Raw genomic sequence first — 16,807 nt, 5'->3', positions numbered from 1 at the left:
AGTCCTCTTTGCTCCTTCTTCCCTCCCAGTTCCTGCGCCCTTGTACCCCCACCCCCACCCCACTGTCAATGCTTCTACATCGTTTCTTGTGGATGCTAAATTTCACACATACATCCCTAAAGAATTTGTGGGGTATATTCGTGGGGATGGTTTTCAAACGAATAAAGTTACCTAGTGTATATTTACCAACCCCTCCCTACCCCACACTCTTGAGCTGTATTCCTGAGTGTGTGGTCAGCTGCTTTTAACGAGGACTGTGAGGTGCTGCCCCCCCACAAAGGAAGCAAATGGGTCCTTGGATGGTCTGGAGTCCTTCCCTAACACTGTTCTCTCTTGGCACTTTAGCCACACTCACATTTCATGTTTCACTCCCATCTTCTCTTCACTCTTAGCTTTGAGGACCCACCGACCGCACCCTGGAGTGGTGGGAAGAGCACTTAGCAGTGAAATTCTAAGAACTACCCCTCCCCGCCACGCCCCCCCCACCTATGTAGACACAGGCTTTGCGCCCCTGGCGGCTGCTTTATAAACTGCAGTGGCGCCTTCGCGCCTGGACTTCCTACTCGAGGGCGCGGTCAGGAAACTGCGCCTGTGGTGTGACGAGAACCTTCCTTCTTGTGCGACCTGGCCAGATGGGGACAGGTTGGTATCTACTTTTGAGGTTCTCCAAGGAACGTGAGCCCCACCTCGAGTTGCCCGAGGTTCTACATATTTGCAGGTACCAGTTATGGATGAGTTGTTCTTTTGTGTTTCTTCATGAACCAGAGACTTTTCTAGTACATGTATTTAGGGGAGGAGGGGGCAAATGCAACACTGTGTGTGGGGGTCAGAGGGCAACTTACGGAAATCGGGTTTCTCCTTCCATCATATGGGTCCCGGTGATCAAACTCAGTTTGGCAGGCTGGGCGCAGGCGCCTTTACCTGATGAGCCATTTGACGGCCCTTTAGTTTTGTTTTCAGAAAGAGATAGCAGTGTCTTGCTCTGGAGTCCACGCTGGCTTTGAACTCGTGATTTCTGCTTCACTTTCTGGAGAGCTGAAATTACAGGCCTGTGTGACCGCTCCAAACTTTGTAGTTGCGATCTTCTTAGATAAATGAGCGCCGGCAATGGGCGGAGCTAAGCTGACCTGACAAGAAAGAATCCCTGGCGACAGACAGGACCAGCAGGTTGCAGACCGGAGCACTTCCTCACCTTGGCTCCCCAGCAACTGTTCTATCCAGAGGGCGCCCTATCCAGAGGGCGCCCCACCCACCCTTCTTGGGTATATATATATATATATGTGTATATATATATATATATATATATATATATATATATATATATATATGGGTATATATATATATATATATATATATATGTATATGTGTGTGTGTGTGTGTGATTTTATGAAGGGGTAAACTGCTGGTGCATTCATCTCTGCTAGAAAGTGGGTTTGCCAAGGGCCAGAACTTTGAACCCTTGTTCACTTGTACATCCTAAGCCCTTCCCACGGTGCCAGGATTACAGCTAGCTATTAACTGAAGTTGTTGAATTAACTGGACTTGATAATGAAGCCCCTAAAGGAAGACATAACTTTCTTTTCTTTTCTTTTCTTTTCTTTTCTTTTTCTTCCTTTCTTTTCTCTTCTTTCTTTCTTTTCTTTCTTTTTTTTGAGGTTTTTCTAAACAGGGTTTCTCATGTAGTCCTGGCTGTCTTAGATCTCGTTTTGTAGTTCAAGGTGGCCTCAAACTCAGAGATCTGCCTGCCTCTGCCTTCCAAGTGCTAGCTAGGATCAAAGGTGTGTGCCACAATACCTGGCTTGAGAGGTCTCTGACTTTAAGCACAAAAAGTAACTTCAGAATCGAGGAGTTGTTGGGGATGTAACCCAGTTGGTAAAGCACTTGCTTAGCATGCACAAAGCTCTGGTTTGTATTCCCAACCCTGCATAAAACCAGGAGGCTGAAGGCTCAAGACGTTCAAGGCCCTCTCTGGGGAGTTAAGGAATTTGAGGCCAGCCTGGGGCACATGTTTGTCTAAACAGACTGTGAGTTTAGCCCCTGTTCCTCAGCCCAGCTTGTGCATATAAACATTAAACTTTCTGTAACCTTTAAACTGCTCAAAGATTTGGGGGTGTGACTCAGTGGTAAAGTACCTACCTAAACCCTGGGTCCATCCCCATCACCAAAAATGCAGGCTGTAAACTGGGAGGAAACTATTCAGAAGTAAAGGATTTTTAAATAAGCAAAAGCTATAAAGGACATTCTAAAGGATTGCAAGTGTCAGGGAGGACTCACACAGGGTGGGGTCCATTCACGTGTGCAGTGAACAGTGAGCCACGCCCACACAGCCCAAGCAGGTGGCTGTTACAGACAAGACAAGAGAGTGCCTTAGTGGGAGTGGCACTTGACATTCGTGAATAAACTTGGATCATGCAGAACGGGTGTCCCATTGAAGGATAAGGTGGACTACAGTGGCTCAGAGGTATTTCTGAAAGTAGCCAGGGCAAATTGGTAGGAGTCCCATAAGGCGTTGAAGCTTATTGGTCCCCAGTGGGAAAGGACTTACTTGGAATGATTAGATGAGCAGCAGAGAGTCCCCAAGGGTTGATAACGGTTCACTGAAATAGCAGTACCACGTGGAGGACCTGTGAGAGACTGGCTACTGGCTGGGCACAAGGAGGGTGGTTGGAATGGAAGGAATCCCTACTGGACCTGGGAGGACAGCATTCCAGGGCACTGGAGTAGCCTCTGCTAGGGAGGCTTCACTTTCAGAGCCAAGCCTATGTCCCTGAGGCTAACACGTTTGGCCTTGGTTCAGGCTCTTCACGTGCACTGACAGACACGTGTATGAATAGGAGACACATCCACGAGAGGAAGCCCAGCCAAAGTGCCACAGAATCTGAGGCTAGGAGCAGGGTCAGGGGTGGGATCGAGTCCAGGAGGTTTCATGACAGAGGGGCTTGGGAGGGGTGGTGGCACCCAGGTTATCAGGCAGAGGAAGGCAGTGCACACGAGTGAAGATTCTCTCATTAGAGAGCTAAAGTGTCCTGGTGATAAGAGCTGTCTGTATAGCCCTCTATTGTGTAGATACACTGTGACTCTCTTGGCCCGCTTTCACAGGTAGATGTAGATTCTGTGGCCAAAGGCCTCAGGCTGCTTCTGCAAGCCTGAGAAGGACTGGCTCAAACTGTACCAAAGATGGAAAGATAACTGCTTGGGGTAGGATAGGGTGAGAGATGCGAGACCAGTTGCTATCTTCTAGGTACACTTTGAGTAGTGTTTTCTGAGCCGCATAGCACACTGCCTGCTGAATGGGGGTGGGGGGCAGGTCTGTGTCACAGAGGGATCTCTAAGAGCTAAGAGCTGCAGTTCAGAAAGCTGAATTGTTCACAGAAGGCCATTTGAAAAGAGTCTGAGTTCCAAGACTTGTTGGATACTTTTTTTTTTTTTTTTTGCCCCGTTTGGTTCTGACTCCAGGCCTAGCCCATGCTTCCTGTTACATTTCCCTTGGAACAAGCATATTCCTTCCCCAGTCTCAGTTTCCCCATCTGTGAGATGGGGCAGAAAAGCATCCCCTGCCCTGCAGGTTTAAGTTACTGTTGCCCAGACACCAAAGGCTTGAGGGTCCCCCCAGAGCTGTGTGGCTTCATTCAAGCCCTCACTTTCCTCATCTGAACAGAAGAGCTCATGTAATCCATTTCCAAAGGCAAGAGTGAGGGGTAATGGCTAACTTACATCTGACTGCAGGAGACTCTGCCCTACCCCTGACTTGTTCCCGAGGGAAGGAGAGGGGCGGGATGTAGAAGGCGCAGGTCCTGCGGGCTGCAGGCAGTGGTTCCTGAGTGCTGTCACAGGGCCACTCCCGGGTCCCGCCTACCTTCCTGCCACCAGGGCGGGGACAGACAGGTGCCCTGCCGCCACAGACTTTTGGAGCCACCGTGCAGGCAGACCTCCTTGACCCTTGGTGAGTGGCAGTGGGGCATGGGCAGGGGGTGTTGGGCAGGGGACAGCGGGTGGCCTATGACCTTTCCCCTAGTTCCCGACAGGAGGGCGGCTGGGATAGGCGGAACAACTGTGGATAGTGAGCCACCCTTGCGCTCCCAGCCCGGCCCTGCTTGGTGTTGGATGCTAAGCAGCACTTGTATCTACCTGCCCAGCTTCAGCCACCTGGCCTGGGTGCACAAGGTCCCACCAGTCTGGGGATGGCTCTCCTCCAAAGTTCGGCTGGTGTGGGAGGCCGGATGCCTTTCCTAGCCTGCAGCGAGGGGAGGAAGGAAAGGAGCCTTGAGACCTACTCCCTCCCTCCTTCCCTGAGACCTGGGCCTCTAAGCCATGACATACCCAGGCCCTTTCACAGGTGGGACCTCCTAGGAGGCTCAGAGAAGATGAGCAAGTGACCTGAGACCATAGATCGAGGGAGCACAGGCCTGCATGGCAGACAGCTCTCTGAGATCAGGATGGGCAGGGTGCCACTGCCACCAACCTGCTTTCTGGGTGTGTGGTTGCCCAAACAAGTCGTTGCAAAGGGAACTTGAGTTGGCATGAGTTGGGGACCATAGGTGAAAACTCCTGTCCTACTTGGATGTGAGAGGGCCCAGGCTCCTGGCCACCCCGTAGCGCTCCTGAACCTACACCTCCTCGTGGTCTCTGCCTCAGCTTCTCCTGTCCCCTCTGTCCCAGCATCTTTCCTTCTGCCTACTTCGGGGTCTGTTGGCTCTCTGGACCCCAGTGCCCTGTCACCCACCCATCAGTCACTCTTTCACTTTTCCTCACCCCCTTTTCAACACCCCACTCCCTTCCTGAGATTGGCTTTCTGGTCCCCTGCTCTGCCTACCCAGAGCAGGTCCTTAACCCGTCCCCAGGGCCACCTGCAGGCCAGGGCCGGCTCTCTCCAGTCTGGGCCCCCTCCACTCAGTGCCCACCAGCTGCCAGCCTATCTATGCAGAGAGAGCGCCCAACCATGGCGTCTGGGTGTAGGGTGGCCCAGTCCCTTGCAAGCCAGATGCTGCCTCCACATAGGAGTAAATACCCCCACACATACCCCAGTTCCCATGGGAGAGCTCTGTACTGGCTGATAGACACAGATAGATAGGCTCCTTGACTAGCTGGCTTCTGAGGATCCTGAGATGGCAGGCTTCGCACAGGAGCCAGGAAACTGTTACAGTCCAGGACCAAGGTCAGGCCACACAGGGGAGGAGGCAGCCCAATGCCACACAATGGGGCTGTGGGGCTGCTGACACTCAGTGTTTGATGTAAAAGTAACAAAGAGGGTGGTGTAAACTTGCTTAGCATACACAAGACCTTGGTTCACCCCTGCAAAGCACACACACAGACACACGCACTCACACACAGAAGGGCCAAGCCTAATCTCATCCTCTGATGTCACTTGTCACCACTTGCTTCTGGACCTTGCCTCAGTCAGAGCCTTTGTCTCTCCCCAAAGGGACCCTGGCACCCAGGAAGCAGCTCTATCTTAGGGCCCATGTCTCTGGCCCCTCCCCTCTATCTTACTCCTGACTACCTGGCCCCAGAGACTGAAATTTTAGGTCACTTCTCTCCTCATTCTTTCCTGGTGCCTGCTTTATAGTCCCACACACCCTGAGCAGCTGTGTGACCTCTGACCATTTCTTTTTCCTTTCTGAGCCTCGGTTTTTTCTTCTGTGAAGGAATGGAAGTCAATCCAGGACTGCAGAGAGGCTGCAGATGTAAGGGATTTAATACAGGTGGATCCCAAGCAGCCATGACGGCTCAATGTTGGTCAGGACCCTGCTTCATTTGTGGCTCCCTGTCACAGTCCTCACTGCAACCATCAAAGCTGGTCTTCCTTCACCTAGGAGGGGTCAATGAGGACACATCCACACTGTCCTTGAAGGGCTGGTGACTTCCTCTCGGCTTCTCTGCTGCTCTTAATCTTAGAGCCATAGTCACGCTAGCCCCAAGGCTAATCTTAGAACATGGAGAGCACCCTACACTGGTTGACCATCTCTACCTTGGACCCTCAGTCCCCAGACTCCTCTGACACCCATATTCTCACCCCCCAACTCTTCTTGGCTCTGCAGTACTCGACGCTGCCTGGACAGCTCTGCGTTTTGATTTTCTGTTTCCTTGGTGACAGATCTATTCACATTCCCGAGAGCAGAGACAATTGTTCAACTGGGTATAGGCACCCAATAATGGCAGGTTACATACCCGAGTGAACAAGAGCCAAAAGGCCACTGAAGATAAGGCAGAAAATACAGATACTGACCCATGCATGCCTCATGACCCAGGCCTATAGTAACAGCTTTTAGGGAGGCTGAGGCAGGGGGATGCCTTTCTGAACTGTAGAACGAGATCACAGCTGGCCTGGACAACTCAGTGAGACCCTGTCTCCAGATTAAAAGGACAAGCAGTGGGGCTGTGCATAGATAGCTTGGTGACAGAGCTCCTGCCTGGCATACATGGATCCCGGAGGTCAATACCTGAGCCACACCCCAACTCACGCTCATCTTTTAAACATGTCCCTGCCACACTTGGAGCCTTCATTGCTCTGAGAGCAGCAGTCTGACTTTCCTACATGTTGTCCCCTCTTCCTGGGACATCCCCTCGATGTCAGCCACTTCAAGTTCCTTACAGCGACTTCAGACTTAAGAGAGCAGGATAGAGCAGTGGGGACAGACCTTGATGGAACTCTGCCTATCTCTCCTTTCTCGTGACAGTCCTGAACGGGAAGTCACTCCTCTAATTACTGGCTCCCTCTGTTCCCTTTATCATTTATCATTTGTCAGGAAGTTAGCAGAGCAGTGACTGGTAGGGCTAGAGCACCAGCCCAGCAAGGGCGCTAGGAAGGCTTCCCGGTGCAAGGTCTTGCAGGAATCTGGGTGGAGAAGAAGCTGCAGTTCAGTACAGCTTTGAAGGTGGGGCAGGAGCTTGGAACTGCCTGTCTCCATCCAGGTTCTCTAACAACCCTGGGGTCAGGCCAGGGGAGCCCTGGGTGAGAACAGGATAGCCTCCAGGTCTGGTCCCTCCTGTTCTCCCATCTCCTATATGCTTTTCTGTTCCTAGGTGGGTTTCCTGAGTAGGGACCATGAAAAGGAGCCCACAAAGCATCAAAGATTCCCAGTGAGGTTCGGCCATGAGAAAGCTCTAGAACTACTAGAACCAAAGGGGATTCATGAGTGTGGTGGCAAGAATATACCCCCGAGGCAAAAGTGGAAAAAAATCTGGAGCTCTAGGCTAGCCTGGGCTAAATAGTCAGAATTTTGTCTCAAAACCAAAGCAGGAAGAAAACAAAAAGAGTTGGAGTCAGCTGGGCGTGGTGGCGCACGCCTTTAATCCCAGCACTCGGGAGGCAGAGGCAGGCGGATTTCTGAGTTCGAGGCCAGCCTGGTCTACAAAGTGAGTGCCAGGACAGCCAGGGCTACACAGAGAAACCCTGTCTCGAAAAACCAAAAAAAAAAAAAAAAAAGAGTTGGAGTCTGCTTGTGGTTACCCAATTAGACAAGTGCTGGCATGGGACCAGCTCAAGGGCACACGAGGAGAGGAAAGGGGTTCCCCCTTACTCTGTACAAGGAGGAGCCCTCTGGAGTGCTACAGCTCCCACAAAGGCACATGTCATATGCTGGCTGGGTGGCCTTGGGCATGTGACTTTGCCTTTCTGGGCCTCTTCTTCCTCCCCTGCTCATCGAAGACACTAGTGTGAGATGGGTAAACTTCTTTTGCTATGATTATCAAAAAAATGTTACATCTGCTGACTTTTCCAAATCATGTGAAAATTAACATGTAACCATGGAAATATAGCATCCTGGAGATGCTAACCTGTTCATGGGTCAAAGACCTACCTATGTGGGGTTTTTTTTTCCTCTAAATTGTTTATATCCTTGGCAAATTTGTTTCTGGGGTTTTCAGTTGTTGGTTTGCAACAACTCTTTATATATTGAAGAACCAAGCCTTTTATCTGATTTACCTCTATCTTTCCCAGGTTATCATCTGTCTTTTGACCATGCCATTGATATATATGTGTGTGTGTGTGTGTGTGTGTGTGTGTGTATATATATATATATATATTTTTTTTTTTTTTTTTTTTTTTTTTACAGAAGGTATTTTGTTTGCCTGTTTGCCTGCTTGCATTTATTGTGTTTGTGAGTTTTGACATTTTGGAAGTTGGATATATAAATCTTTTCTTTTATGATGTGAGGATTTCTGAGTCCTGCCTAGGAAAACCTTGCCCAGTTAAAGGTTATCTGTGAACAAATGCAACTGTATTTTCTGCTAATACTAAGCCAGCTTGTTGATGATGAAACTGTAACTGTCTCACCAGGTGTCCTCCACCAGCCCCTCTGCAGCCTGACCTGGAGGACAGGATATCGTCTGGCCTGGGCTGCCCACAATGGCCTTCCTGACACACCTACTGGTCTGTGTCTTTGGCATGGGCTCCTGGGTGGCCATCAATGGGCTCTGGGTGGAGCTGCCCCTGCTGGTGACTGAGTTGCCCGAGGCCTGGTACCTGCCTTCTTACCTCACTGTGGTCATCCAGCTGGCCAACATAGGCCCCCTCCTGGTCACCCTGATGCACCGCTTCCGACCCGGCTGCCTGTCTGAGGTGCCTGTGATCTTCCTTATCCTGTGCGTAGGCACGGCTGCCTGCATCCTCCTAGCCTTCCTGTGGAACGTGACCTCCTGGATACAGGGTGGACAGCATAGTGTGGCCTTCATCGTCCTCACCTTCTTCCTGGCCCTGGTGGACTGCACCTCTTCTGTCACCTTCTTGCCCTTCATGAGCCAGCTGCCTACGTACTATCTTACCACCTTCTTCATAGGCGAGGGGCTCAGTGGCCTCCTGCCTGCCCTGGTGGCCCTTGTCCAAGGCTCAGGTATCACCACCTGTGTCAATGTCACGGAGACACCGGGGACCACCTTGAACACTATGGAGACTCCCATCACTCAGGTACCCTGTGTGGCCCAGAGCCATTGTTGTACTGTGCTTCGTCCCCAGTGTAGGGAAGGGAAGGCTTGCTTCCATTATTTCCCTTATTTGGCATAACTACATATTCTTTTATTTATTTATCTTATTATTGTGTGTATCCTGACACACGCATGTGTAGGGCCACAAGCCACAGCACAAGTGTGGAAGTTAGAGGACAGCTCTGTAGAGTCAATTCTCCTTCCCACCTTCACAAGGGTTCTAGGGATGTAGCACACGTCGTCGGCCTTGCATGGCAAGTGCCTTCACCTGCTGAGCCATCTTGTCCACTGAGGGCTACACATTGTGTGTGGGGTGGGCAGGAGGCAGAAGACCATTAGATGTGTGTGAGTGTTGGAGCTTCACACAAGTTTGAGATTTAAAGATGATTCGAAGGTGATAGAAATTAAACTGTCCCAGACAGCGGACAGTGAAGGGCAGGGGCATGGAGCTCATCTGGGAGGGGAGAAGCGGAGATGGCTGATGAGCAAAGGTGACTTGTCATAAACTCCGATGGCATCTGACAAGTGACAAGACAAAGGTGGGCTATTTCAGCCCTGAAAATGTCCATACCCCTCCCCAGCGGGCCTTGGGGAATTAGGACTTTTTCCCAACTCAACTGGTTTAGAGTAACTGGTACTAAAGTCTGTCTTAGAGTGATGTGTTCTGGTCTTTTCATTAGATTGGGGGCTTTCCAAAGGACTGGGGGAATGAGAACCTAAGGTGGAGATGTCTCTGACCCCCTCAGGCTCAGGTTTTTATCTGCGACCCTGTGATGTAGCAATTGTTTCTGACGCCTCGGCCTCCCCCAACGGCATGGCTGACTGCAGCTTTGTTTCTTCACAGGGAAACCTTAGCCCGTCCCTGCCGCCACCCAGCTGGCACCAGGAGAGCCGCTACCTGGCCCCTCGCTTCTCGCCACTGCTCTTCTTCCTACTGCTGTCTTTCCTGACAGGCTGTTGCCTGGTGGCCTTCTTCCTCCTGCAGCGGCAGCCCTGGGGACGGCAAGGCTCCATAGAGGACCTCCTCCACTCCCAGGTCACCCTGCACTCTATCAGGCCCCGAGACACAGAGGACACCAGCTCCCTGGGCGCCCCTGTGAGCAGCCCAGGCAAGGGATCAGTGGAAGCCAGTGTGGCTTCGCTCCGCCCAGCCCAGCTGGCCTTCATCTACTCCGTGGTGGCCTTTGTCAATGCACTCACCAATGGCGTTCTGCCCTCCGTGCAGACCTACTCCTGCCTGCCTTATGGGCCTGTTGCCTACCACCTGTCTGCCACCCTCAGCTCCGTGGCCAGCCCCCTCGCCTGCTTCCTCCCCATCTTCCTGCCTAACAGGTACCCCACCAGACCCAGGGAACTCTAGTGGGGATCACTTTATTTCAGAACCCCAAATGCTAAACCCCACCTACTCACTCATATGAGGTAGTTGGTGATATGGTCTCCCAGATGTATGAGGCAGCACAAAGCTTTGCCTCTGTGCCTCCAGGGTACCTATCTGAAAAATGGGAGTGACAATACTTCCTCCAAGGATGTCTGGGAATGTGATACGGCTGGTTCTCAGTGTTCTCTATGAGAGAAATGGAGATGGGTTTGTTCAGCCTTAGCCTTCTGCCTCTGGCTCAGCCAACCCCATCAAGTTGCACTTCTAGGATAGCGAGGCAAAGATGTGGTTGAGGCTATCAGAGTGGATGTGACCCTGGCTCAAAAGTGAAATGAGTCTTGACTCCGCCCCACCCCAAGGAGAAACATCCACATTGGAATCTCCAAGCTTAGGGGACCTGGCCTAGCTGCCACCCCCACCCTCTAGCCGTTCAAATTTGCTACAAACACAGACCCACCTGGGACCAAAACAGGGGCAGTGATCTGGGGGAGTCTACCAGTTCTCCCTACGGCTTCAAACTCTGGGGCAGAAACAAGTTCTGCGGGACACAGGCTTGGTCCTGGAAACCTGGCAATAAGAGAGAGGGGGAGGGGGAAAGAGAGAGAAGAAACGACAGAGACACGTATACAGAAAAGCTGGGGTCAGGTGGGCTGTGCTCACTCTGATGGAGGGAGGACATGTCCTACACAATCCAAAACTCAGCATGTCTCTTCTGTGCAGGACTTGGAGATGGTACTAGTTCGTCAGGGTAGGTGGACTCTGTAGGGAAGCAGTCTCAGGTTGCAGAAACATAAGAGAAGCTGCCGGTGATGGTTTCCGCTAAACACTCATTCTTGGACCAGGGGAAGGCGCGGCCAATTTTCTGAGCCTCACCAAAGGAGAGCAATATCCTCAGCTGCCAGCCAGATTCTGAGAATTTGGGCATCACCTCCAAGCCCATGGTTGCCTTCCCCAAGAGCAAGGGAAAGTCCTGGAGAAAGGATATCACACCCTGAAGGGCCCTGCAGAGATCAAAGCTCCTTCTGGTGGCTTTGACAAGGAGCTGGTGCCACGAAGAAAACTATAGCCAACAGTCACAGCTGGGAAGCTGCCCAGCACCTGTATTCCACCCACTCCCCAGGTGCCCACCACACCACCACTGCGCAGGCAAGGATAGGTCAGAGATGGGTCAAGAATCATTCTCTAGGTTTGGGTGGATGAGCTATGATCTGGTATGAAGATGTGAGGTCCTTGACACCTCTCAGGGTCCCCCTTACACTAAGTAGCCTGGGATTTTTTTTTCTATCAAGGTCTAACCTCTAACCTTGGAAGCCCAGGCTACTCCCTGTCCATGAAGGGGACAGGAGGCAGGCTTCTCAACCCCTTCTATGCCCTTCTTCACTTCTCCACAGGTCGCTGTTATTCCTGGGGGTGCTCACAGTGTTTGGGACCGGCTTTGGGGCCTACAATATGGCCATGGCTGCTATGAGCCCCTGCCCTGTCCTGCAGGGTCACTGGGGTGGAGAAGTCCTTATCGTAAGTATCCCCTCCCACTCTCACTTCCCAAGCCTGGAGAACCCCAAGGACAGCCCTTTCTGTTAGCCTAAAAGCATGAAAACAGGGCTTAGGGAGGTGAGGTTGCTATGGATACCACTTCTCTCTCCTACATGTGTCTTAAGGTGATCATTTGGGAGAGAGAGAGACACCTGGGTTTCCTTTTACCCTGTAAGGATGGCTCCTGTGACCCACTTAGCCCTCCAGGGTCACCTCCATAGGACCTCCTTATTGTCGGGGGTCATTTCATCTCCCTTAGCTAGGTGAGGCTACTCTTTCTTTGCACTAGGGCATGCCCTTGAGCACTCTTCCCCCTCCATCTCCTCTGGTGGCCTTGTCCCCGCAGGTGCTCTCCTGGGTGCTGTTTGCAGCCTGTCTCAGCTATGTCAAGGTGATGCTGGGTGTGATCTTGCGTGACCGGAGTCGCAGTGCCCTCCTGTGGTGTGGGGCAGCGGTGCAGCTGGGCTCTCTGATTGGTGCCCTGCTCATGTTCCCACTGGTTAATGTACTGAAACTCTTCTCGTCTGCTGACTACTGCAGCCTGGACTGCTCAGTCTAGGCTCACTTGGCCACCTCAGGACACCAGGTACCCCCATCGATGAAGGTAAAAGCCAGAAGAGCTCAGAGACACTAAGGATAACAACCCTTTGCTCCATTTTCCATCCCCATCCTCCACACCCCAGCCCCAACCCCATACCCCCACTCCAACCTTGCATGTTCATAGATCGGGGTCTGGGGAGCTGTTAGGCCAGGCCTGAGCTTTTTAACACAAAGGCCTCCTTCCAACCTGGAGTTGCACTGCGCAGCCCCTCCTTCAGCACAGTGCCCAGTGCTTATGAGCCCCAGTTGCAGACTTCATTCTCTGTCTTTGGAGAGATCCGTTTGTAGCATTCAGTTGGAGGCAGCCTAAGGATGTTAGGGGAAGACTCCTGGGAGGTTTAGCTGCCTCTTGCTTACTGTGAGACCTTGGGGAATTCTCGTGATTCTCTAGGCCTCTGTTTGCTCATTAAAGGAGGGGTGTAGTAAACAGGCTTTCGCTTGTAGGCTTAGGCAGCTATCAGGTTCTCCTAGACTCTCTCCTGCATGGACACCCTTCTTAATACAACCTGGAAGTGATCGGAGGACTTGGGAGGGATCCTGCTGCCATTTCTTTTCTGCATCCCAAGCCTGTTGTTGGTCCTGGGTCCCAGTACAGCCCTCTGCCTTCCCTGTCTCCCAGGATGGTGAGACCCTGAGATGAGTTGAAGGGGGTCCTGCGTGCGTCTGAGTGAACCCCACCAGGATGTGCAGCGGACAGTGCGGACCTCAAAAGGGGTGGCTCAGTCAGGATGAGTTTCGTCTGTAATTATTATTTTGTTTTGCATTTTGTTTCTTTTTATAAAAATTAAAGCTGTCTATGCTTTTACACGATGGGCTGTGTACACACAAGAAGCCCTGTGAGGGCTACACTGTATCGGCCTAATTCTAATCCATTTTCAGTCAAGGTCAAGTACCAAGGAAGCAAGAGCAGAGAGAGGCCTGATGCCCACCCACTTTTTTTAGACTGTTGTCTTACTGGCTTGTACTACCCTGCACTCTTTATTCTTAAAGTAGGGCTGGAGAGATTGTCCAGCTGTTTAAGGCTAAGTCCCATGACCGAAAATCAAACTACTTAAACGGTGCTTATCCGGGTACTCTTGACGTGTGTGCTCACGCGTGGCAGGCGGGAGTTCGGGTGGCACTGGTGGGTGGTACAGGCCTGGCCTGGAACACCCAGCACTCTGGAGACCGAAGCAAGAGAATGAAGAGTTCAAGTAATCCAGCCAGGAATAGTGACACACACCTTTAATCCCAGCCTTAAGGAGACAGAGGCAGGCGGATCTCTATGACTTCAAGTCTACACAGTAAGTGAGTTTCAGGCAAGCCAGGAAGGGGCAAACAGTGAGAGTTGTCTTAACAAACCAGAACGGCGTGTACACACACATACACGAACACATTCATTGCTTCCTGTTCACCCTTCCAAAGTAACAGGAAATAGAGACTTCCTTCTTGGACCTCAAGATACCAAGAGTCACAAACCACGGTGCATCTCATGCCTTTTGGTTCAATGGAAACAGAACCTGCTCATTTTTTTTTTTTTACCTTAGGTTCGTTAGTACTCTACTGGGGGTGCCCAATTATTTGTCCACATTTGAAGATACTAGGAGCAAAATGAAAACTAAAATCTGGTGATCCTCTGCACAGGCAGAGGGGAAAGAAAGCAGTGTTGTTATCTAAGGAATAAGTTGCAAATCTGGCAGCCGTGGGTATCACAATCTACTACAGAGATATGAACACAAAGGCTGGGCATGGATTGCAATGGCAGTGTGATCACATGATGCATGCCAAAGTTCCGTCCCAATACTGTTAAAAAAAAAACTACACAGTTTCTGGACATTGTAAACAGAAAAGTCCTCCCTTTACATAAGCAGGTGGGCATGATCCATCACACAGATACTCTCAAATATCCAATGACGAATGCTCAAAAAAGATGACTGGACAAGGCCATTGGTCACACAGGACATTCTGAACTCCCCTGGCAATTGAATGTCCATCATCGTCAGCTGACTGTCTTTATCCAGGCTTTATGACAGGTGTTCTTGCCCTGAAGTAGGCATCTGCCCTCCTCAGGAGGCTAAGTGACCAGGTGCAGATTTCCTTGATATTCTTGGTAAAGCCCCCAGGTCAGCAGATGTTGTGATAAACACTGTGACCAACCTGGGAGGAAACGGGTGTAGGGACCTGGAGCCCAAACCAAGGAGGAAGGACGTTTACTGACTCCCTCTCTCTGCCTTATCTTCACCCAGCTTTCTGTACAACCCAGGGCCACCTGCCAGGGTGGCACCACTCACAGTGGGCCAGTCCTCCCACATCAATCATTAATCGAGCTGATTTCCCTCAAACATGGCAACCTCCCTGTTGAAACTCCCTCTTCCTAGGTGACTCTCGATTAAGTTGACAAATCAAAACTAACCAGGACAGACTCCTTCAGCTTTCAAATCGACCCAAGGCTCAGACAGACAGAATTTAGATGTTTTCTTCATAGATACCCCAAAGAAAATGAAAACTGTCTCATTTTCGTGTATCAGGGAAAGTTAATTTGTTTGTAGTACGAGAGAGCGAGACAGCAGAAGCTAGAGCCTTGTCCTTGCTAGGCTCTCTCCATCCCTCAGCTGCCCTCACCCCTAGCTAGAGTACTCTCTGTGTTTGCACTTTCCCTTAAACAGCCAGTCAGAGTGTAGCCATGGGTATCCAGAGAGCGGCATAGATGAGGAAGATGGTCCAAGAGTAACAAATGAGTACAGAGGGCACAGTCATCTTGGCTCATGCTCTGTAGAGGGAGGATAAGGAGAGTGTGTTGACATTTGGGAAGTCACCTCCACATGGGGATTTGGTCTGGTTTGACTGTCACCCCATCTTAGGAGCCTCCAGCTCCAGACCCAAGGCAGCATGACTCAGCTTCTCAGAACACTGAGAAGAGCTTCACTCCCAGGATTCTTAGGAGTGGGACGAGTAGCTGTGTGTGTGTGTGTGTGTGTGTGTGTGTGTGCAGTGTTCAGTACCATCTCTACAAGCAGGGAAGTACCCTGCTGACCACAGACCCTTGATGCCCCTGAGCTGTACCTCTGCCCATCCCACCAGCCCCGAGTGAATCTGGCTGGCTAGTGAACTCCCAGGATTTGCTGTCTCTGCCTCCTAAGCACTGGGATTACTAAAGCATGCACCCACACCATGCCCAGCATTTTAAAATATGGGTTCTGGGGGTTGAATTCAGGTTCCCACTCTTGCAAGGCAAGTACTTTACTGACTAAGTCACCTACCTCCCCAGCCCCAAGTTCAGCCTTGAGTCTGGCCCAAGATGTGGGATGTTCCTATAGCCAACCAACAAGGTAAGTGCCAGCAAAGAGGGCCTGTAGTCCTAACTGCTGGGGAGGTCAAGGCAGGAGAGTCCTTGTTCTTGGAGCCTTGGAGCTTAAGGGAAACCTGGGAAGTATAACAATGCCCCATCCTTTTAATAAAAAAGAAAGCAATCAGGCCTCTGGACTCAGCCTGAGATTAGCTTGGAGCTTAGCTAAAGATGCTGTCCCCAGGCAGGTGGGAGCAAAGTGGGTGAGGCCTGAGAAGGTGTCTTGGGCGGGGGTGGGGGGGGTAGGGGGGGTGCAGAAGTACCTCCTTGAACATCCAGAGAACAGTGTGTTGCCCTGAATGTATTTTGTGGGGTAACCTTGAAAGCACAAAAGATGTAACATAGCTAAGGCACCACTGGGGGGCTCAGTGGAGAAAGAGCCACTCTGTCAGAGGCCTTGGCTGGGTGAACTGGGCGAGGGCCAACACAGAGCAGAAATGTGGACTTTGTCCTTCCTTCTGCTCCTGTAGGAATGCCTTTCAGGACCCAGTGACCCCTGGAACAAAGGGACTCAGGAACAGGACAGAACAGCCAGGCCAGCAAATGTAAGGCATGAGGGGAGATGAGAGCCAGAGCCAGTGTGAGATCCCTACCTCTGCCCAGGAATTCCAATGAGAGCCACTTCAATCCCTCAGAGTTGGGGGTCTCCTGGAGGCAGTCTATCCTGCCATTTTGTTGGTGTGGTACCCCCAGGGAGATGTTCAGAATGGCCCAGAAGAAACACGAGCCAGACACCAGTCCATACACTGGTTCCCTGGAAAGCCCGACTGAGGCAGTCCTACCTTTGGTCTAGGCAAATCCGGTTCCCTGCCCAGAAATCTTAGCTTCCCACCCAGTTCCTGCACAGCTGGTCCTTCCTTCCTGGCCTGGGGCAACCCAAAGCCTTACAGGGCAAAACACCCCCACTCACCCCCACTGGGTGTGGCCTTACTTATGCCTTTAAAGACTCTGTGTGTGTGTGTGTGTGTGTGTGTGTGTGTGTGTGTGTCCTAGCCTGTGGACAGAAACTGGCCAAGGCTGAACTGTTCACCCTGCACTCCACCCTGCCT

General features: G+C 51.3%; 1 protein-coding gene across 4 annotated transcripts; it reads left to right on the top strand.

Moving 5' to 3' along the window:
• The first annotated feature begins 584 nt into the window (after nucleotides 1-584).
• Slc52a3 (solute carrier family 52 member 3) lies at nucleotides 585-13,211 on the top strand. Of its 4 annotated transcripts, XM_021153851.3 has the most exons (6): nucleotides 3,857-3,943; nucleotides 8,279-8,905; nucleotides 9,767-10,254; nucleotides 11,692-11,815; nucleotides 12,180-12,419; nucleotides 13,053-13,211. In XM_021153851.3, exons 2-5 carry the CDS (start codon nucleotides 8,348-8,350, stop codon nucleotides 12,390-12,392), a joined length of 1,383 nt encoding a protein of 460 aa, XP_021009510.1. In that variant the 5' UTR covers nucleotides 3,857-3,943; nucleotides 8,279-8,347; the 3' UTR covers nucleotides 12,393-12,419; nucleotides 13,053-13,211. The 4 variants fall into 4 exon arrangements, with proteins under 4 accessions (XP_021009503.1, XP_021009494.1, XP_021009510.1 ...); XM_021153844.3 differs by lacking the exon at nucleotides 3,857-3,943 and adding an exon at nucleotides 585-642 and having other exon boundaries at nucleotides 12,180-13,211; XM_021153835.2 differs by lacking the exon at nucleotides 3,857-3,943 and adding an exon at nucleotides 607-718 and having other exon boundaries at nucleotides 12,180-13,211.
• The last annotated feature ends 3,596 nt before the right edge of the window (nucleotides 13,212-16,807 follow it).

This window comes from Mus caroli, unplaced genomic scaffold (genome assembly GCF_978045245.1).
Source record: "Mus caroli unplaced genomic scaffold, Mus_caroli_1 scaffold_2, whole genome shotgun sequence".
NCBI classification, from domain to species: Eukaryota; Metazoa; Chordata; class Mammalia; order Rodentia; family Muridae; genus Mus; species Mus caroli.
This window is presented reverse-complemented; position numbering and strand designations above follow the sequence as displayed.